The sequence below is a fragment of the Rhinopithecus roxellana genome, chromosome 8, assembly GCF_007565055.1.
Source record: "Rhinopithecus roxellana isolate Shanxi Qingling chromosome 8, ASM756505v1, whole genome shotgun sequence".
NCBI classification, from domain to species: domain Eukaryota; kingdom Metazoa; phylum Chordata; class Mammalia; order Primates; family Cercopithecidae; genus Rhinopithecus; species Rhinopithecus roxellana.
This window is the reverse complement of record NC_044556.1, coordinates 3843300-3865672: the sequence shown is the minus strand read 5'-3', so window position 1 is coordinate 3865672 and position 22373 is coordinate 3843300. Positions and strand designations below refer to the sequence as shown.

Here is a 22373-nt window from a genome sequence, read left to right as displayed (position 1 = left end):
ACAGGCCTGGCCAACATGGTAAAAGCCCGTCTCTACTAAAAACACAAAAATTAGCCAGGCGAGGTGGTGGACACCAATCATCTCAGCTACTCAGAGGCTGAGGCAGGAGAATCGCTTGAACCTGAGAGACAGAGGTTGCAGTGAGATTGTGCCACTGCACTCAAGCCTGGGCGGCTACAGAGTGAGACCCCATCTAAAATAGAAAAGAAAGAAAAGGAAAGAAAAAGAAAGAAGAAAGAAAACAGAAATTCAGCCAGGATCCCTTCTCTAACTGTAGACCCAGAAAGCCAACTGCCTCTCAGATGTCTCCTTGCAGAGATCTCACAGACACTTCAAACGTAACACACCTGAAATCCAGCTCCTAATCAGCCCCCCAATCTGCCCCACCCTGTGTGTTAGCTTTGTCTTTCCAGGTACTGAGGCCAAAAGAAGTCATGTGAATTCCTCTTCCCACCACAGGCCATCACATCAATCCAGCAGCCACACCAACCCAGCAGCAAATCTTACCAGCTTTGCCTTGATTTTTATTTTTATTTTTTATTTTTGAGATGTAATTTCGCTCTTATCACCAGGCTGTATTGCAATGGCACGATTTTTGCTCACTGAAACCTTCACCTCCCAGGTTCAAGTGATTCTCCTGCCTCAGCCTCCCAAGTAGCTTGGATTATAGGCGACCAGTACACCCAGCTAATTTTTGTATTTTTAGAGACAGGGTTTCACCATGTTGGCCAGCCAAAGTGCTGGGATCACAGGCGTGAGTCACCATGCCCTGCCAGCTTTGCCTGTAAATCGTATCTAGAATCTAACCATTTCTCACTCCTCCAGGGCCCCCAGCCTGGCCAGAGCCTCACTATCACCCACCCACCCGGACTACCAACCTGGTCTTCTAGCTCTGGCCCTGGCCTCCTAAGCCTGTTTCTCCCAGAGTGGCCACCAGAGGGCGCCTATGAACACCAGGGCCAGGTCACACCCCTCCTTTGCTTAGACTCTTCCATGACTCCCACCTCACTTAGAATAAAAGTTAAAGTACTCTCTGCAGCCCACAAGTCCCTGAATAATCTCCCCACCCTCATCTGCTTTCTTTCATTTTTACTTTTATATTTTTTTGAGACGGAGTCTTGCTTTGTCTCCCAGGCTGGAGTGCCAGTGGCGCCATCTTGGCTCACCGTGGCAAGCAAGCTCCGCCTCCCGGGTTCACGCCATTCTCCTGCCTCAGCCTCCCGAGTGACTGGGACTACAGGCATCCGCCACCATGCCCGGCTTTTTTGTATTTTTATTTTTATTTATTATTATTATTATTTTGACACCTAGTTTTGCTCTTGTTGCCCAGGCTGGAAGTGCAATGGCGTGATCTCTGCTCACAACATCCGCCTGCCGGGTTCAAGCAATTCTCATGCCTCAGCCTCCTGAGTAGCTGGGATTACAGGCGTGTGCCACCACATCCGGCTAATTTTCTATGTTTTTTTTTTTTAGTAGAGACGGGGTTTCTCCATGTTGGTAAGGCTGGTCTCAAACTTCTGACCTCAGGTGATCCTCCCGTCTCAGCTTCCCAAAGTGCTGGGATTACAGGCGTGAGCCACCGCGCCCGGCCGCATTTTTTTGTATTTTTAGTAGTGACAGGGTTTCACCGTGTTAGCCAGGATGGTCTCGATCTCCTGACCTCGTGATCCGCCTGCCTCGGCCTCCCAAAGTGTTGGGTGGGAGCCATCGCTCCCTGCCTTCTGCTTTCTTTTTTTGTTTGAGACAGAGTCTCGCTCTGTCGCCAAGGTTGGAGTGCAGTGGCGCAATCTCCGCACTGCAAGCTCCACCTCCTGGGTTCCCGCCATTCTCCTGCCTCAGCCTCCCCAGTAGCTGGGATTATAGGTGCCCGCCACCACGCCCGACTAATTTTTTGTGTTTTTTAGAGACGGGGTTTCATTGTGTTAGCCAGGATGGTCTCGATCTCCTGACCTCGTGATCCACCCACCCACCGCGTCCAGCCTTCTGCTTTCTTATTCACTCCACTCCAGCCACTCTGGTCCCCTTACTGTCCCTCCAGCACATCAAGCGAGGTGTCATCTCAGGGTCTTTGTGCGAACTGTTCTGCCTGGATCTTCCCCAGATACCTTCATGGCCTCTCCCTCACCTCCTTTAGGTCTCTGCTTCAATAATGTCACTTCCTTGGTGAGGCCTCCTTTCTGGGCCTTTTTTCTTTCTTTTTTTTTTTTTTTTTTTGTAGATGGGGTCTCACTCTGTTGCCCAGGCTGCAGCGAGCTGAGATCCTTCCACAGTGGTGGCTCACTCTGGTAACTCTGGGCACCAAGGTGAGGGAGAGAAAGTAGGCCAGGGGTTTACCCCATTGCTTTTAAGAAAAGCTTAGTGGCCGGGCACGGTGGCTGACTCCTGTGACCCCAGCAGTTTAGGAGGCTAAGATGGGCAGATCATCTGAGGTCAGGAGTTCAAGAACACTCTGGCCAACATGGTGAAACCCCATCTCTACTAAAAATACAAAAATTAGCCCAGTGTGGTGGCATGTGCAAGTGGTTCCAGCTACTCAGGAGGCTGAGGCAAGAAAATCGCTTGAACCCGGGAGGCAGAGGTTGCAGTGAGCCAAGATCGTGCCACTGCACTCCAGCCTGGGCGACAGAGTGAGACTCCATCTCAAAAAAAAGAAAAAAAAGGCCGGGCGCGGTGGCTCAAGCCTGTAATCCCAGCACTTTGGGAGGCCGAGACGGGCGGATCACGAGGTCAGGAGATCGAGACCATCCTGGCTAATATGGTGAAACCCCGTCTCTACTAAAAAATACAAAAAACTAGCCGGGCGACGAGGCGGGCGCCTGTAGTCCCAGCTACTCGGGAGGCTGAGACAGGAGAATGGCTTGAACCCGGGAGGCGGAGCTTGCAGTGAGCTGAGAGCCGGTCACTGCACTCCAGCCTGGGCGGCAGAGCAAGACTCCGTCTCAAAAAAAAAAAAAAAAAGAAAAGAAAAAAAAAAAGAAAAAAAAAAGCAACAACCAAAAAACAAAACCACTACACATTCATAGACACACAAAGGTGATCCTCACTACACATTCACAGACACACAAAGGTGATCCTCACCTACCTCTGGATGGTGCTATTCGTCACTCACACTTAGTAAGAATGCAAACCAAGCTTTTCTTCTTTTTTTTGAGACGGAGTCTTGCTTTGTCACCCAGGCTGGAGTGCAGTGGCCGGATCTCAGCTCACTGCAAGCTCCACCTCCCTGGGTTCCCGCCATTCTCCTGCCTCAGCCTCCCGAGTAGCTGGGACTACAGGCGCCACCACCTCGCCCGGCTAGTTTTTTGTATTTTTTAGTAGAGACGGGGTTTCACCGTGTTAGCCAGGATGGTCTTGATCTCCTGACCTCGTGATCCGCCCGTCTCGGCCTCCCAAAGTGCTGGGATTACAGGCTTGAGCCACCGCGCCCAGCCCCCAAACCAAGCTTTTCTTTCTTTTCTTTTTTTTTTTTTTTTTCTTCTTGAGATGGAGTCTTGCTCTGTTACCCAGGCTGGAGTGCAGTGGCTTAACCTCAGCTCACTGCAATCTCTGTTTCCCGGATTCAAGCAATCCTCCCACCTCAGCCTCCCGAGTAGCTGGGATTACAGGCATGTACTACCATGCCCTGCTAATTTTTCTATTTTTAGTAGAGGAGGGGTTTTGCCATGTTGGCCAGGCTGGTCTTGAACTCTTGACCTCAGGTGATCCACCCATCTAAACCTCCCAAAGTGCTGGGATTACAGGCATCAGCCACCATACCTGGCCACTAAGCTTTTCTTAAAAGCAATGGGCTAAACCTCTGGCCCATTTTCTCTCCCTCACCTTGGTGCCCAGAGCATAGCCAGGGCAGATTGAAAGTCTTTATTTTTCTCAAATATAAAATCAGAGTCTCCCCAGGCAGCACATGAACTCCAGAGAGAGAATCAACGATAAGAATCACATTGCTAAAAAGAACAGGCCTATACCTACCTCCCACCCTCCCTCCCCACCAATCTGGGAGAGGGAAGGGCAGAGATCATGGCCTCAAAGCTCTCGAGCAGCTGGCTGAAGCCCAATGCTGGGTGCCATGTGAGTTGGAGGAAGCCAGGGTGGGTGGAGCCCAGGCTGGCTGGATCCTGAGGTCAGTGCTTGTCAGTGGGGCGAAGGTTCAGAGATGCCAGGCGTCCCAGGGGTCCACGGCGAGCATTGGTTGCCAGCCGCTGCTGTGCCAGGAATGACTGGGCATGGGCAGGCGCCCGCTCTTCCCCAGCTCGCTGCTGCAAGGCCATGCCCTTCAGGAGGAGGTGTGGTTGGGGTCAGGTGAGCTCACAGGACCCCCTCCACCACTACTCTACCCATGAGATCTTAGAGCCCAGACCCCACACTTACCATATTATACCAGGCTCTGATGAGCAGCTTTTCTTCCTGCTCCCTCTGACTTCGGCTTTTCTCAAAGTCCATCTGTCAAGAGGGCAAGTGTCAGAGGCCTAGATACGCTGGAGGCAGTGTAAAGGCATGAGTATACCCACCTCCAGGTGCCGGATGCGGACATCCCGTTCTCGGAGCTGTGTCCTTAGGGAATGGAGTTCTGGAGGTGCCCCTGCAGCTGGCCGCTGCTTGGGTTCCACGGTCTGCATGACCTACAGGTTGAGGAAGTCACAGCCAGGTGACTTTGGCCTTGAAACCCCCTGGGACATACTGGGGTATGTGTATTCATTCATTCATTCATTATAGACTGTTGCCCAGGATGGTCTTGAACTCCTGGCATCAAGCAATTCTCCTGCCTTAGCCTCCCAAAGTGTTGAAGATTATAGGCATGAGCCATTGTGCCCATGCATGCAGTACTTTTTATTTTTGTGATGGAGTCTGGCTCTATTGCCCAGGATGGAGTGAAGTGGTACAATCTCAGCTCACTTCAACTTTTGCCTCCCAGGTTCAAGTTATTCTCCTGCCTCAGCTTCCCAAATAGCTGGGATTACAGGCGTGTGCTACCACTCCCAGCTAATTTTTCTATTTTTAGTAGAGATGGGGTTTCGCCATGTTGGTCAGGCTGATCTCGAACTCCTGACCTCAGGGAATCAGCTGCCTCAGCCTCCCAAAGTGCTGGGATTACAGGCGTGAGCCACTGCGCCTGGCTGTGCAGTACTTTTTTTTTTTTCAGATGGACTCTCGCCCTGTCATCTAGGCTGGGGTGCAATGGCACAATCTTAGCTAACTGCAACCTCTACCTCCCAGGTTCAAACGATTCTCCTGCCTCAGCCTCCTGAGTAGCTGGGATTACAGGTGCCCACCACCATGCCCAGCTAATTTTTGTATTTTTAGTAGAGACAGGGTTTCACCATGTTGACCAGGCTGATTTTGAACTCCTGACCTCGTGTTCTGCCTGCCTTGGCCTCCCAAAGTGTTGGAATAACAGGCGTGAGCCACGGCGCCCGGCCGGCTGTGCAGTACTTTAATGCGACAATCAGTAGCAGTGGGGAATCATTGCAGAAGTCTGTCACATGGTGGGGTATGACAGGTGTGAATTGGGGCACAGATGTGCAAGCAGGAGGTTTGGCTCAATAGGAGGCACAAAAAGGCAGGAGCCAGGGCAGGCAACTTGTGGGAACACCCAGTGTCCTCACCATGCGGGCCTTGTCCACGTAGCGGCGGTATCGCTCCTCCATGGCCCGCAAGTCCGCGTCCTTCTTCTGCAGGTTATGCTGCAGCTCCTCGATCCGTCCGGCTGCTGGTGGAAGAGGTGGCCCATCAGCTTCACGCTGCTGGGCTCTGGGATCTCCCCACCCCCTGGTCACCAGGTCCCACTTACTGCTGCTGTCAGTGGGTGGCTCCAGCTCCTCAATGTACTCCCGCTTCCTCTGCAACTCCAGATCTGCCTCATGAAGCTTCTGCCTGTGAGCAGGGATGAGCAGCAGTGGGCTGACCTCCGAGATGGCTTCTGTTTCATCCCAGTGGTAGCCACAGACCTCCCCGCCAGCCAGAAATGCCCCTACATGGCCACAGAGCCCTCTCTGCCTGCCCCTCATGCCTGGGGGCTGTGTGCCCTGGTCCCACCATCTCCTCAGCCATCAGTCACAACCCTTTGCACCCTTAGCAGGTATCCTGTGAAACAGCCCTCTGCTGTCCACTTCGCCCATCCCAAAGCTCCCAAGTTGGTCCAGCCACCATCATCCCTTGCTAGCTTCTTCTACTCTCAACCACTCCATCTAGGAGCCAGGGATCTTTCTAGAATACAAATCTCTTCAATAGCAGACAGGTAAAAGAAAAGAAAGAAGGCCAGGGGCAATGGCTCATGCCTGTAATCCCAGTACTTTGGGAGGCCAAAACGGGTGAATCATCTGGGGTCAGGAGTCCAAGACCAGCCTGGCCAACATGGTAAAACCCTATCTCTACTAAAAATATAAAAAATTAGCCAGGCATGGTGGCACATGCCTAAGAAACTCCCCACTAATGTCAAATCCATGCCCCCACCAAGAGTGCCCTCTTTCTGCGACTTACAAATGTTCCTCCAGCTTTCTTTTCAGCAAGACGGACTGGGGGAGAGAAGAGGCAAGGTGAGTGGAGGGTCCAGAGAGGACCTAATTCCTCCTTCCCAGGGTGAGGGTAGGGGGTGCCACCCTGGGCCCATGGTACTTACAATGGCCTGTATGGGGCATCGGGCAGCATGGGAGAGAGAGGAGGGTTACTTCGGGGCATGAGGGAGGGCCAGGCAGGGAGGTGGTGGATGACACTCACGTCTTCAGTCTTGCCCCCCTGCTCTTGCAGGGCTTTCTGAAGGTCCTCCACCTGGGCCCGCAGCTCGGATAGCTGCTGCTGGTTCAGCCTGCAAGGGTGGGGGGCCGCTTAGTGCCTTCGCCCACTTTCGGCCCCCTCTGTCCCTGCTCTGCGCAGGTAGGTCCCCAGGCGCTCACCGGTGCTGCGTCTCCAACCCGTGGCGTGCGCGGTTCGCCTCCTCCAGGTGGCGCTGCAGCTCCTCCTGCCGCTCCCGGTCGGCCGCCTCCTGCCGGCACAGCCGCTTGTTCTCCAGCTGAAGCCGCAGTAGCGTCTCCCTGCAGACCCGGGAGGAGAAAGCAGGGCCAGGGTCGAGTCACCCCGCAGGCTCGCTGGGGCTCAGGGCTGGTGGAGCTAGGGGCGGGACAGAGCCCTGGGGAAGAGTTCAGCCAGACCGTGGGGTTGGAGCACTGAGGACCTACTAGGGGTTCAGGTTCCCGGCCCAGGGGTAAAGTGGACGGAGCTCTAAGCTGGGGTAGGGGGTGGAGCTAGGCAGGGTCGGAGCTAGGCAGAATGGATTTGAACAGCTGGGATGCAGCTGCTGGAAAGCGGGAAGCAGAAATGGGAAGAATTAGGATGGGAGAGTTTTTTGGTTTTTTTTTTGTTTGGTTAGTTTTGTTTTTTTTGTTTGAGATAGAGTTTCGCTCTGTCGCCCAGGCTGGAATACAGTGGCGCGATCTCGACTCACTGCAACCTCCACCTCCCGGGTTCAGGCAATTTTCCTGCCTCAACCTCCCGAGTAGCTGGAACTACAGGCGCATGCCAGCATGCCCGGCTATAATTTTTTGTATTTTTAGTAGAGACGAGGTTTCACCGTGTTAGCCAGGATAGTCTCGATCTACTGACCTTGTGATCCGCCCGCCTTGGCCTCCCAAAGTGCTGGGATTACAGGCGTGAGCCACTGCGCCCGGCCGTTTTGGGGGTTTTAAAATCATTTTTATTTTGTAGAGAGGGCCACTATGTTGCCCAAGCTGCTCTCCAACTCCTGGGCTCAAGTGATCCTCCAGCTCCGGCCTTCCAAAGTGCTGGGATTTAGAGGTGTGATCCACTGTGCCTGGCCTGGGAGAGTTAACGCCGGCAGGGCACAGGGTACTGAAACTCACAAAGGCTACACTGACAGGGGTGGACCCTGGGGGAAAGGATCAATGTCAGCGGGGCTAGGGCATAGGATTTTTGTGCGGGAAGTGGAGCCAGGTGTTGGACATAATTTGTGTACTAAGGATAGACCCTGGAGAGGCAAAGTGATCTGGTAGGGTTGAACGGAGCCAAATCAGCAGTAAGTGGGCCTAGGAGCCCGGCTATGACCTGGATCTGAGACCAAGCAACCCGTGCTAGTAGGTGGGAGGGCAGGGGTGGGGCTGACGGCCGGCCTTGGCAGGCCTGGGTGGGGCCAGAGTTTTGAGTGACCCCAGGATACCTGAGCTCCGCAGGCAGGATCTCCGCGGCTAAGTTATCCATGGGTGGGGAGGTGGGATCCAGTGAGGGGTCTGAAGAATGCAAGAAAAGTCTTCAGGTCTCTTCGCATTGCCTGTCCCCGCCCCTAGGGTCTTCTTCTCAAGGATCATCTTTTGGGGCTCAAGTTCAGCCAACAGCCTGGCTTGACACAAGCTCCATTCCCGGCTTGATAGAGAACCAGGAGGGTTGGCCTGGCTTTTTAGCCTTTGCTCCACCCTGAGACCCTGAGCCTCTCTCTTCAGTATGACCGTGTCACATCTTTCTGGTCACCTCCAGCCTGGCCTAGCTCTCTCCCCAGCCTAGACATGCACTGGGACACAACCTGTTCTGCCCAAACAGTACACCAGGACAGGTAAGGCCCCAGGATGGGGCTTCATCTCACCGGCCTGGGTCAATCCCCGCGGCTGCAGCTGGGCGCAGCGCAGCTCCTCATTGGCCTCCCGCAAGGAGTCCCGCTCCGCCAATAGCCGCTGCAGGGACAGGGTACAAGATACCACACGGGTCAGGCTCGGCCCCCTGGGAAATGGGCTACCCCAGAATTGGCAGGGTGGGGCTTGGGCAGTGGGACCTCAGCCTCACCTCCTTCTCCTTTGTCACCGACTCATACTTTTCCTCCAGGTTGCGGCATTCAAATAGCCATTTCTCGGCCTTCATGGCCTCCTCCTGACGCTGGCCCTGCAGTTCCTGCACCTGAACACAGAGAGGGGAAGAATAAGGACTGCAGGGGTGGAAGCAGAGGCAGGGGCTGAGTACTGATGGTTCCCAATCCAGGATGGTTTGACTTATGATTTTTTTGACTTTACTATGGTGCTTTCAGCTGTGTAGGTTTTTTGCTTGGCTTTTTAAGAGACAGGGTCTCGCTCTGTTGCCCTGGCTGGTCTCAAACTCCTGGCCTCAAGAGATCCTCCCACTTCAGCCTCCCAAAGCACTGGGATTACAGGTGTGAGCCATTGCACCCAGCCAACTGTGAATGTTAATAGTAAGAACCCATATAACCATTCTGTTTTTCAATTTCAATGAAGTAGTCTTCAATAAATTGCATGATATAGTCAATGCTTTATTATAAAATAGGCTTTATGGTAGATGATTTTGCCAAACTAGGCTAAGGAAAGCTTTCTGAGCATGATTAAGGTAGGCTAGACTAAGCTGTGATGTTCGATAGGTAAGGTATGATCAATGGATTTTCTTTCTTATTTTTTAAAAAATTTTTTAAAAATTATTTTTTAAAAACAGATGGGATCTCACTATGTTGACCAGACTGTTCTCGAAATGCTGGCCTCAAGCGATCTCCCATCTCAGCCTCCCAAAGTGCTGGGATTATAGGCATGAGTCACCACACCCACCCCTCTTTTTCTTTTTTCTTTTGAGACAGAGTCTCCCTTTCTCAACCAGGCTGGAGTGCAGTGAGGCGATCTTGGCTTACTGCAACTTCCACCTCCCAGATTCAAGCGATTCTCGTGCCTCAGCTTCCTGAGTAGCTGGGATTACAGGTGCGCGCCACCATGTCCGGCTAATTTTTGTATTTTTAGTAGAGACAGGGTTTCGCTATGTTGGCCAGGATGGTCTCAAACTCCTGCCTCAAGTGATGTGGGGTTACAGAAGGAGTTATGGGGTACCCGCCTTGGCCTCCCAAAGCACTGGGATTACAGGCGCGAGTCACCGCACCCAGCCTTTTTCTTTTGTTTGAGGCAGGATCTCGCCCTGTCACTCAGGCTAGAATGCAGTGATGCAGCCACAGCTCACTACAACCTCAAAATCCTGGACTCAAGTGGCCTTTAAACACATTTTAGGATATTTTCAATTTACCACGAGTTTTGTTACATGGGTAGGTAGCCCCAAGTAAATCAAGCAGCATGGTGAAGGGGCAGGCATCAAAGAATTTAGAGGAGCGGTACTTAAGGGAAGGGCTGGGCTTACTAACCCAGACAGAGGAACAGCCTGGGTGGAGGGAAGACGCCCGGAAGGCATGGCCTACGTGCAAGTAAGGCAGGGACTCAGGGGAGGGCGGGCCAACAGTAAGGGACCGGCTGTCAGGGGCGGGGCCCCGGCCCTAACCCCGCCCCCGCCGCACCTGCCTCCGCTGTGCCTCCAGCTGGGCGCGCAGGGAGCCAGCTCGGCGCAGCTCATCCTCCAGCTGCCGCGTGCGCTCGGCGTGGCCGGCGTTGCTTTCCTCCAGCTGCTGCACCTGCCGCTGCAGCTCCCTCAGCTCTCCCAAGCGGCGCCGGCAACTGGTCAGCGTGGCCTCCAGCTGCCCAGCACGCTCGGAGGACTGCCTAGGGGAGTGGGGAGGGAGCGGGGAGGGCTGAGAGCTCTGATCAGGGTTCAGCAGGGATGCGGAGTGGCCCTTGGAGCAGAGGAGGGTGTTGTTCAGCCTGAGGCTTTTGGGTTCAAGGTGAAGGGGTCATGAAAGTTGAGGGTCAAGGGTCAACCCGGGCCTGGTGCTGTTGAGAGTCATTACAGCAGTGGTTAGCCCAGGGTTATAATCAGGGATCCTCTGGGGTGGAACTGTGGGGACACAGAGGGTTGTGGGGTTATAGGGGGAGTGATGGGGGGCCTAGAGAGGTCTGAGCATCTGCCAAGGACACCTTGGGGTCATTGGGGGAGCTATGGGACAAGAGCACTGTGGGGTCCTTAGAAGTGCAATGGGGGGGTGCACTAGTACTTTTGTATTACAGAGGTGCCATAGGGGCCCAGTGGAGCCCTTTGTGGTTACAGAAGGCACAGTAGAGTCAAAAGGGGTTGCAAAGTCCTAGAAGGTACCATGGGATCCAGGAGCATTATGAAGTCCAAAATGTGCAGTGGGATCTGCAGACCATTGTGGGGGAGGTTCTTGTGTTTTGTGGGGCCAAAGGGATCCTATGGGGTCTTGGAAGCATACTGTGGGATAAGAGGAGGCAGTGTGGGGTCCAGGGGATATGGTGGAGTTCAGGATAGTGCAATGTGGCCTTGGGCGTTCTATAGGGCTCAGGGTGGCACCGCGGAGTCCAGGGGCCATATTGGGGGTTCACTGGGCATATGGAAATTACAGAGTTGCTATGGCATCAGAGGGGAACTCTGGCAACAAGTTTACCCCCAGCCCCGTGATGGGGACCAGGAACCCACCACTCACCGCAGTTCATCCATCTCATCCTTCAGGGCCTGTGCCTCCTGGGCCAGGCTGGTCAGCGCCTGGTTCCGGTGCTGCAGCTCCGCAACCTCCCGCTCCAGCTCGGCACAGCGCAGGCGCTCATCCTCTCTGCCACTCTCCAACCTGGGGGTGGTGGGGAAAGGGCACATGAGGGGGTTGCCCTCCCCCCATCCCCTGGCTTGCCTGGCCCAGTCCTCAGATGACCGCACCTGAAGTTCTCCTCCTGCAACTGCTCCAGCTGGGATTGCAGCAGCAGCAGCTTCTTGGCAGTGAGACCTGGGGTCCCCTCGCCTTCAGGCCGGCCCACCCGCTCCCGCAGCGCTGCATTCTCTTGTGCCAGGCTCTGCTTCTCCTCTGACAGGAGCATCAGCTGCAGGGCAGGGTAGGAAGATGAGCTGGGGCTTGGAGAGGGGCTATTCAAATGTCCCTGCCCCACCTCGGGCCCTACCTGCCGCTCCAGGTCCAGACAGCGCTGCTTTAACTCGTCCCCCTCCTCAGCCTCCTCACTTAGGAAATAGTACCTGCGGGACTGCGGAGATGAGGGGGAAGAGGAACTCAGGAATTCAGGAGAAGGACAAGGGGAGGGAGGCTGAGATCTCTAGAGGCCAGTGGAGGGGGACAAGAAACCCTCAGGATTGAAAAGAGGGCTGGTGCTGGGTGCGGTGGCTCACGCCTGTAATCCCAGCACTTTGGTAGGCTGAGGCAAGTGGGTCACCTGAGATCAGGAGTTCCAGACCAGCCTGGCCAACGTGGCGAACCCCGTCTCTACTAAAAATACAAAAATTAGCTGGGTGTGGTGGTGCACACCAGTAGTCCTGGCTGCTTGGGAGGCTGAGGCAGGAGAATCGCTTGAACCCAGGAGGCGGGGGTTGCAGTGAGCCGAGATTGCGCCACTGCACTCCAGCCTGGGTGACAGAGTGAGACTCCATCTCAAAAAAAAAAAAAAAAAGAAAAAAAAGAAAAGAAAAGAAAAGAAAAAGAAAACAGGGCTGGGGTTGGAGACTGAAGGAAGAGCGACTCCAGAACACTGGAGACCTGGCACAGGAAGTGACTAGCACCCTGGGAGATGGGCGTGGCTTACAGGCTTAAGGACAAGCCCCTCCCCTTTAGGGAGCCCTAAGCATCTGTAATGGGGTCTGGAACTTTAACAAGGTTCAGTCCCAAGGTTAATCACAGCAAACTTATTCCCAACTCCGGGCCTTTGGATTTGCTGATCCCTGTGCCTAGAACACCTTTCCCCCAAAATCTCTTACCTGGCTATCAAAGTTGCCATATGTCTCTGGTGACAGGGAGTCAGGAGTGTCTTTGGTCATGAGCTGGGGAGTAGGAAGGGGCATTGTAATGAACTGGATATCTGAGGGCAGCCTTCAAAGCATCTACTATCCCAACTGAGAACCTCTCCATCTTCCCGTCGTCAAGGCCAGTTCTGCCCAATAACCCCAGCCCAGAGGCTGCCCTCCTGCCTCCAGCACAGAGGGAAGCCAGATCCCTTGAGCCTGCTATATTGCGACTTAGAGCTGGGAGGAGCTGGCAGACACATGAGACAGAGATGTCTGGCCAGCTGAGTTCCAGGCAGAGTCCAGAGCTTACCAGGGCAGGGCCTGTGCCCAGTTGCCTCTGCCCTAGCGATGTCCCCTCTGCTGACATTTTTCAATTGCACACTGAGCACCCCCACCCACCTCCTGGATGGCTTCCATCACCACATGCTGAACCGATTCTTCCAACGTCATGATTCTCTGGATGTGCTCTGGGGATCAAGGTGGGGGAGGCTGAGACCCAGGGGTGAGGTGGGGAGGAAGGAGGATTTCCTCAGGCCAGCCCCTGGGGACCCCCTAAGCTCCCCATACCCTGCTTTTTCTCGCAACTGATGGCACAGCCCAGCACCAGCTGAAGCAGCTTGCCGAGCTCTGCTGGGTCTGAGAACTCTCCAATGAGGCTCACATCTGGGAGGTGCTCTTCTGACACAGGATGCGCCAGGACCTGGGGAGAAGGGGGTGTCAGGGCTCATGGGTCCACCTTCTCCCAACTCAACCCCCTGAATCCCTTTACAGTTACTCACATCCTGGGAGTACTCTACCAGGCTCCGTAAGACCGTCTTCAGATTGCTGACCTAGGGAGAAACAATGAGCTGTGGACAAGTTCAGAAGTCCCCGACTCTAAATCTGTACATCCCATCCTTTCTCCACCTTACTTCTCCTTTCCTGCTCATCTCATCCTATTCTATCTGCATGTGCCTTCCTTTAGGGGTGACCTGTCTGGCTGTCTGCCCCTTTTGTCTGCCTGACCATCTTTGTTTTGTTTTTATTATTATTTTTTGCTTTAGTTTTTTGAGACAGGGTCTCGCTCTGTCACCGAGGCTGGAGTGTAGTAGTGTAATCTTGGCTCACTGCAGCCTTGACCTCCTGGGGTCAAGCAATCCTCCTATCTCTGCCTCCCTAGTAGCTGGGACTACAGGCATATGCCACACCTGACTGCTTTTTTTTATTTGTAGAGACGAGGTTTTGCTATGTAGCCGAGGCTGGTCTCAAGCTCCTGAGCTCAAGCAATCCTCCCATCTCAGCCTCCAAAAGTGCTGGGAATACAGGCATGGGCCACAGTGCCCGGCCTACCTGACCATCTTTCTTCATATGTCTCCAGAACCCAGTCACTTCTCACCACCTGCCCCACCATCCTTTAGCCCTACCCATCCATCCTCACCTCTCACCTGGATTAATGCACCAGCTGCCTCTCCTCTTCCACTTTTGCTGCCTACATTTTATTTCTCTCCATGCAGCCAGGGGGAGCTTTATAAAGCCTAAGCCAGGTTGCATCTTTGCTTTGCTAAAACCCTGCCTTGAATTTCCACAGCACTTAAAAATAGAATTTACACCCTCACCATGGCCTGCCAGGCCTCTGATGACCTCATCTCCTACAAATCTTGCCCTCTTGCTCTGTTCTGCCCTCTTTGCTATTCCTCCATCACACTAAGTTTATTCCCAACTCAGGGCCTTTGCATCTGCTATTTGCTTTGCCTGGAACACCGTTCCCCCAAATCCCACTTGGAGATTAAACCACCTGATGTAATCACCACCCGTGCCCTCATTGCTCCTTCTCAAAGCCCTGCTTTTTTCTTGTCTTCAGAGAACTATTGGCATCAAAAGTTTTTTCTTTCTTTTTCTTTCTTTCTTTTTTATTTCTTCTTGAGACAGAGTCTAGCTCTGTTGCCCAGGCTGGAGTGCAATGGCTCGATCTCGGCTCACTGCAACCTCCACCTCCCAGGTTCAAGTGATTCTCATGTCTCAGCCTCCCAAGTAACTGGGATAACAGGTGCGCACCACCACACCCAGCTAATTTTTGTATTTTTAGTAGAGACGGGGTTTCACCATGCTGGTCAGGCTGGTCTCAAACTCCTGGCCCCAAGTGATCCACCCACTTTAGCCTCTCAAAATGTTGGGATTACAGGCACGAGCCACTGCACCCAGCCTGGAAGTTAATTTTTATGGTTGTGTTTTATGTGTTGCTTGTCACTAGAATGATGGCTGTGTGGGGCAGGTTTTTGTCTGTGTTATTCCTTGCTGAATGCCCAGGCCTGGCACAGGATGAGTACTCAATAGATGAATGGATGAACAAATGGTTGATCACCAGACATCTGTCCCTCTTCCTGCCCATCACCCAGGACATGTGCCTAGCTGGTCCGTCCCTGGTCATCTCTTCACCAGTATGTCCACTAATCAGGAGTCCAATTGTCACCTTCATCTTCCAGTTGGGACCTGGATCTTCTGAGATGCCCTGGAGCCATGCCTCGTTGAACCAGGAGGGGTCTCTGGGGGTGAGAAGGTGGGATGAGAAGACTGGGGGACACTTTTGGGATCCTCCCCCTCAGCTCCACTCACATCTGGTTCAGCACATAGGCTATGGCAAGGCCGCTGCTCAGGTCCTGAGGGCTGGCACAGGAAGACGGAACATGGAACGTCTGTAACTGACGGGTCAAGGAAAAGACAATGGAGAGAGTCAGGGCCTGGGAGAGCGGGACCACTCCCCTTTTGCAGACTTTGCCAGTCAGCGAACCTCATATGGTGGGGCGGGCGCTGCTCCGCCACAGCAGCTCTGCGAGGGAGTGGCTTCTGCTCACCTGAGCCCAGAGGGGGCGTGGCCTCACTTCACCTCTACCCAACAAACCCTGCGCGTCCAGGCCACGACGGTATCACGAGTCACCTGGGCCCCACAGGCACCACGTGACCAGGCCAATTCACCTGCGCCCTCGCCCCACGTGAACCAGCCACAGAGGGGCGGGGCCTCACCTGTCCTTTCCACTCAGACTTGCCACGTGACGGGGGCGGGTGCTCGGGCCAGAGTCCAACGGTCCAGCAAGCCGACGACTCCTGCACCTCCCCGCCCCAGCACCAAGGGACTGACCGCACCAGGACCAGGGATCCCGGGCAAGAGGAGTGGGCGCTCACCTTCCCCTAGCCCCGCCCCACGACCTACCCAGGTGAGCAGAGACCCGCATAGCTCGGCCTTGTCCACGCTCATGGCTCCTGATAGGATTCAATCCAAGCCACGGAGCCCCGGGGCCGCAGCCGCCTCCGGCTCCGCCACCAGCGAGCGCCCGCAGCCCCGACCTCCCGCTCGGCCTAGAGCGCCGCCCCGCCCCGCCCCCTAGGCGCAGGCCCCGCCCCGCCCCCAAGCCCAGGCTCCACCTCGGTAACGTAATCTCCTCCCCACGCCCGCTCTTGCCTCCAGCCCCGCCATCTTGGATCCGGGCAGCGTTCGGGCGCCCACCCTGCCGCTAGGGGTCAGCCTGGCACAGCCTTGCGCATCCGAGGGTGGTCCCACCTTCCCTCCTCCCCCGGGTCCTTTTTGGGGTGGGAGGTCCTCAAGATCCTTTTGAGACGAGGTGCTCCACCCTGTTACGCAAGCGCATTCACATATTTTCCCTGCAACTTAAATAAATTAATGCGTCTAACCACTTTATGATCGAAGCCTTTGTGCGGGGAGGGGCGAGTCCTGGCATTTTTTACGGACTCGGAGAGGGGATGCTAAAGGGGTTTTCCCGCCGGACGCCGTGGCTCTCGACTGTAATCCCAGTACTTTGGGAGGCCTAGGAGGGATAATTAGTTTGGCCAGAAGTTCGAGACCAGTCTCTCTTCAAAACATTTAAAAATTAGCCAGGTAGCAGTGGTTCACGCCCGTAATCCCAGCACTTTGGGAGGCAGAGGCGGGCGGATCACAAGGTCAGGAGTTCTAGACCAGTCTGGCCAACATGGTGAAACCCCCGTCTCTACTAAAAATATCTGGGTGTGGTGGCGCACGCCTGTAATCTCAGCTACTCCGGAGGCTGAGGCAGGAGAATCGCTTGAACCCAGGAAGCGGATGTTGCAGTCAGCCAAGCTCGTGCCACTGCACTCCAGTGGGGCAACAGTGCAAGACTCCTTCCCCCCCCCAAAAAAGAAAAATTAACCAGGCATGTTGGCGTGTTTCTGTCGTCCTAGCTCTACAAAGGTTGAGGTGGGAGGATGGCTTGAGCCTAGGAGGTCGAGACTGCTGTGAGCCGTGATAGAGCCACTGCACTCCAGTCTGGGTGACAGAGCAAGACCCTGTCTCAAAAATAAAAATAAAAAAAGATAAAAATTTTAAAATAGGACCAGGCGCGGTGGCTCACGCCTGTAATCCCAGCACCTTGGGAGGCCGAGGAGGGCGGATCACGAGGTCAGGAGATCGAGACCATCCTGGCAGACACGGTGAAACCCCGTCTCTACTAAAAATGCAAAAAATTAGCCGGGCATGGTGACACCTGTAGTCCCAGCTACTCGGGAGGCTGAGGCAGGAGAATAGCTTGAACCCGGGGGGCAGAGCTTGCAGTGAGCCGAGATCGCGCCACTGCACTCCAGCCTGGGTTACACAGCGAGACTTCGTCTCAAAAAAAAAAAAAAAAAAAAAAAAAAAAAAGGCCTGGCGCGATGGTTCACATCTGTAATCCCAGCACTTTGAGAGGTCGAGGAGGGAGGACTGCTTGAATCCAGGAGTTCGAGAATAGCCCTGGCAACACAGCAAGACTCCGTTTCTACAAAAATAAAATAAAAAATAAATGTAGCTGGGCGTGGTGGCATGCGCCTATTCCCAGCTACTCCAGAGGCTGAGGTAGGAGGATCGCTTGAGCCCGGGAGGTCAACGCTACAGTGAGCCGTGGTCGCGCCACTGCCCTCCAGCCTGGACGTCAGGAGGGGAGACTCTGTCTCGTTAAATAAATAAATGAAGGGATCCTCCCGGCATTATTGACCCCAGGAGTAGATAAGGGGACACGGGTATGGTCCTAGGTCGAGGAAAGGTCAGCTAGACACATATCCTGGCTGATGGACAGGCACCCTTGCCCAGCCTGGATCCGTCTTCCAAGATATTCCCCCCACGCCTTCCCCTCCCCAGATGCGCGCTCCGCATCCCCACGCACCTCAGAACCCAGGATTTGGCTGAAGCTGCCGCGACGCCCGCGCCCACCAGGGGGCGCGGAGACCGCAGAACTAGGCCTAGGGGGAAGACTGTGCCCGCCTTGAGACCCCCGCTGGGGCGGTGGAGGGGGCTCAAATGGAAAGTGATGGCAATTATAGTTAACAATAAAATTGCAGTCACCATGTATGGAGTGCTTACTGTATGCAGTCCCTGCGCTAAGCGATTTAAATACGTAGACTACTAGATGGCAAGTGCTGTTTTAAATCCGTTTTGCCGGCGAGAATACAGAGGTTCCGAGTGGACCCGGTTTTGAGGGGAAGGGTGAAGCCCAGGCTCGCGCCCTATGACCCCAGGGTCCCTGGGCAACCCCTCCCCCGTAGGCGGGAGGGGTAATGTGCACTAATTAGAGGTTATTAGCTGTACCCGGAGGGAGGGGCGGGCTCTGCATTGGGGGCGGGCCCAGATCGGAGGGGAGGGGCGCTGCTCCCATCCACCCAGAAGATCCTGGCGCCAGCTACCTTGCCCCGGAGCAGGGTGGGCAAAGTGACAGCTGCTCCCCGCGCGCATCGCACGAACGCAGTCACTCACCCCCAGACACCCGATTACAGCCTACTCATGCGCAGCCGTACGCACCCGGGGGCCTCGGATGCTCGTCCACGTCCCCACAACCTCCTCCCGCGTGGTTTTCCAGACTCCAGCCCCTGGGAGCGGGTGGAGAGAATAGTGGGGGATGGGGACAAGGGCCGGCAGCGCTGGCTTCCGGACTGGGCTGTCTTCCGGCGGTCGTGGGAACAGTTGCTGTTGGCTCCCCCACCTCGCATTCACCAGAGGCGAGGGTGCTGCCAATACAGGGAAACAGGGCCACCCCGTTCCCAGGTAGCATTTGGAGGTGAGCCAGGAACCACAGCTGTTACAAGCATGGGTGACTGGACATGCTGAGATCACCACATTAGGGCTGGGGTCGCAGGGATTTTGATGTTCAGGAGAAATCTGGAAATCCAAATATTTAGGGAAATTGACTTAAATTGTCCTAATGTTGGCGTGATGTTGTGGGCGTCCCAGATGTTCCGGGAGCCAGGAGTCCCCAGACTTAAGGAAAAGTCTGGGTGTGCTCAATTTGGGGGAGGAGCACAACCCTCCATTTTGGGGCGGCAGGGAGTCCCACATTTGGGGGAAAGCAGTGAGCTTCTATGTCAGCAGGGAAGAGAGCAGCAATCTCTGTTTTGAAACACAGGGACCCTGCTGTGCGGAGATCCAGGCACCTTTAGTTCAGCAAGAGGGGCTGAAAACCTTCCACATTTTGGAAGAAGGATCCAAATCCGTTTTAGGTAAAGAGAGCCCCTAACATTTTAGGGGATGGTCTGAAGGCCGCCATTTGTAGGGACACAGAACCCTGGTGTGCAGATCTGGGCCAGCAGCCCCCAGCTGGATTGGGAAGCCCACCCCCTCCTACTGGTTTCCAGGAACAGCTGGGCCCAGCCTGGGTTGTACTGCTGGGAAGTGGCTGACTCAACCCCTCCCTGTGGCCACAGCTGGACCCCAGCCTGCCCCCTCCAGCCTTCACATCTGGGCAGGGACCCAGTCTTCATCAGGGCTGGGAAGGGGACCCTCAGTCCCACAACTGGAGAACAGTGCCCCTCTGGCACTCCCCTGGCTGACCACAGCCACTGGGTGGACTCCATGCATCATTATCATGGAGGACTCTGGCAGGACCCCTACAGCCCAGATATTGACATCCTGCCAGGAACTCCTAGCTAGTCCCCCCTCCCTGTGTCTGTCTGCGCCTGAGTCCATGTGAAATGTGCTGGATTTTTTGTTTGTTTGTTTGTTTGTTTGTTGTTTTGGAGAGAAAGGGTTTTGCTGTGTTGCCCAGGATGGTCTCGACCTCCTGACTTCAAGTAATCCCTCTGCCTCTGCCTCCTAAAGTGCTGGGATTTCAGGTGTGAGCCACCGCACCTGGCCAGAAGTGCTGGTCTTTGTAGGTTTGAGATGGAGGATCTGTGACTGTGTACACGGGCATGTGTCCTGCATCCATTGTGTCATAAGACCTTGGAGTTTGTGCAACAGGCTGTGCCTGATTTGATGTGGAGGGGCGGGGATTTGCTTTCAGGGACTGGGGGAGGGGAAATTTGTAACATCCTTGTCTGTAACATCCAGGTTGGGGCCTGGCTTGTTGGCTCATGGCAGTAATCCCAGCACTTTGGGAGGCCAAGGCAGGCAGATCACTTGAGGTCAGGAGTTCAAAACCAGCTTGGCCAACATAGTGAAACCCTGTCTCTACTAATAATACAATAATCAGCCAGGCGTGGTGGTGAGTGCCTGTAATCCCAGCTACTCGGGAGGCTGAGGCAAGAGAATCGCTTGAACCTGGGAGGTGGAGGTTGCAGTTAGCTGAGATCACGCCATTACACTCTAGCCTCGGTGACAAAGCAAGACTCCATCTCAAAAACAACTACTACCAGAAAAACCCATCCAGATTTTAGGGTGACTAGGGAACCTCTAGTGTGTGCCCCTGTGTATCTCTGTGTCTACTATATACGTCTATATGGGACCTCACTTTGGGTCTATGTTGTCATTCTTTGTGTGAGAAGTGAGGGCATTAAAATAAGACAATCAGTGCCTCAACATAGCTTTACCTTGTGTGTCTGTGACCATGTCCTACTTTTGTCTTCATAGTCTGAGATAGTGTGACCCTGTCATGAGTGTCCTTGGTTTGTCCATGTCCACTTGACATTCTGAATGTCCCTGTACGTGGCCTTGTCTCTGTGACTGTATCCCATTTGGTGCCCCCTATTTGTGATAACAGGGGTCACGTGATGGCATGACCATCCTATGTGTCTATATGTATCTCTGTACCACCACAATCTCCATGGAAGAGATGTGGCCGTGTGACAAACCAACCCCTGGTGTCCAAGACTGTGTCCCTCCTTGTTCCTGTTTTTGTTTGTTTGTTTTTGAGACAGGGTCTCCTCTGTTGCCCAGGCTGGAGTGCAGTGGCACAATCATGGCTCAGTGCAGAGTTGAATTCCTGGCCTCAAGTGATCCTCTTACCTCAACCCCCACATACTTGGGACTATATACACGACTATAGGCATGCACCACCATGCCCAATTAATTAAGAAAAAATCTTTTTGTGGAGACAGGGGTCTTGCTATGTTGCCCAGGCTGTTCTTGAACTCCTGGCCTCAAGCAATTCTCTGGCCTTGGCCTTCCAAAATGCTGAGATTACAGGCCTGAGCCACTGCGCCCGTCCTACTTTGCTGGATGGGGTTGCTTTATCAGGATGTATCTGCCACCTACCTGTGTATGAATATGGCTCTGTTTGCGTCCCTATCACAAACGCTATGTGACTGACGTGCTTGCCTGATTGCCTGCGTCTCCATCCACGTGTGTCCGTGTTCGCTGAGAGGCTGGCTGGACTAGAGAGGGTTGGTGCCAAGATGTGGCAGGTGTATCCTGCGTCCGTGTGACACTGTGGGTCGGGGAGTTTGTTTGTGACCTTGTGTGTAGGGGGCGGGAAGTGGGAGTCAAAGTCACAGAGGACAGCAGGCTGCGCGGACGCGGTGATGTGCGCAGGGGGCCTCCCGCCCCGCCGTTCTCCTCCGGGAGGGCGCCCTCCCCGCGTTGCGGGGGCGCGTGCGTCCTGCGTGACGTGAGACACGACAGGGGTCGCTGCGTGCGTGGAACCCGACGCGGTTGTGCGTGCGAGCACGGGGAGGGGGGAGGGCGGGAGCTCTGCAATGGCTGCGTGCGCGCGTGCGTGGGCGGTGGCGTGGGCTGGGCGAGCGGAGGCGCGCGGGGCAGGACCAGCCCCGCCCTGGCAGGGACTGTGGGGCGCCGGTGAAACTCGGGAGGGGGCCGCCGTTAACCCCTTCCTGCCCGATCCGAAACTTCTGGCCCCTAGACCAAGGGCGCGGGGGCTTCCCCAGCGCCCGACGGGAGGGCAGTCCCTGTTGGGGGAGGGACCCTTCCCATGGAGCTGAGCCCCCCCCCAGTTGCCATGGGAACCAGAGCTTCCCGCGCAGCCAGGCGCGTTTCCTCTCCCCGCCCAGCCATCCTGCTTTTCCTCCAGCTGCCTAGTCTACCGACAACTCGCTTCCCGCTCGTGATCCCGGGAGAAGGGGGCTGGGGTCAGCGTGGCCCGGGCGTGCGTGACTCAGGCCAGCCCGGGGGTCCCCTGGCCGCAGCTGGCCGCGCTCCCGCTTCTCCGCCCCCGTGACTCACCCCTCCCGGCTTTCCCCGTGTGTGACTCAGGCCCCTGGGGAGGGGGCTGCGGAGTCTGGGACCCCTCCAGACAGTGGGGCCAAGAACCAAGTTCTGGGGACTTCGCTCTCCGCGGGGAAGGCCTCCCCCACCAGCGAGCATCCGAGTGACAGCTACTCTCTTTAGCAGGCCAGAGGCGCTCCCCCCCTCACCCCGCCTCTGAATTGGTAGACCCCCCCACCCCCACCCCTGCAAACCTCCGGGAACCCAGCCCCCAACCCCTCCTCCCAGCCCACAGGAAGTTTTGGCAGAGCCCGTCGCGGCGATGAAACGGTTAAAGCCGTTTTCTTATTCATTTCATCCAGGGGCCCATTTTGACTCAGAGCAAGCGGCGCCCCCCTCGAGCCTGGCCTCC

General features: G+C 55.1%; 1 protein-coding gene across 2 annotated transcripts; it reads right to left on the bottom strand.

The window, feature by feature from the left end:
* Positions 1-3843: 3843 nt before the first annotated feature.
* HOOK2 (hook microtubule tethering protein 2) lies at positions 3844-18408 on the bottom strand. 2 transcript variants are annotated; one of them, XM_030935293.1, is made up of 22 exons: positions 18344-18408; positions 15202-15287; positions 15059-15131; positions 13389-13439; positions 13177-13309; positions 13009-13076; positions 12583-12645; positions 11778-11858; positions 11539-11699; positions 11312-11452; positions 10274-10475; positions 8782-8892; positions 8585-8672; positions 8165-8234; positions 6888-7025; positions 6712-6799; positions 6475-6509; positions 5786-5868; positions 5601-5704; positions 4506-4616; positions 4366-4437; positions 3844-4268 (listed from the first exon to the last, which is right to left on the bottom strand). In XM_030935293.1, exons 3-22 carry the CDS (start codon positions 15062-15064, stop codon positions 4119-4121), a joined length of 1956 nt encoding a protein of 651 aa, XP_030791153.1. In that variant the 5' UTR covers positions 15065-15131; positions 15202-15287; positions 18344-18408; the 3' UTR covers positions 3844-4118. The 2 variants fall into 2 exon arrangements, with proteins under 2 accessions (XP_030791153.1, XP_010359946.1); XM_010361644.2 differs by lacking the exon at positions 18344-18408 and adding an exon at positions 15797-16011.
* Between the last annotated feature and the right edge of the window lie 3965 nt (positions 18409-22373).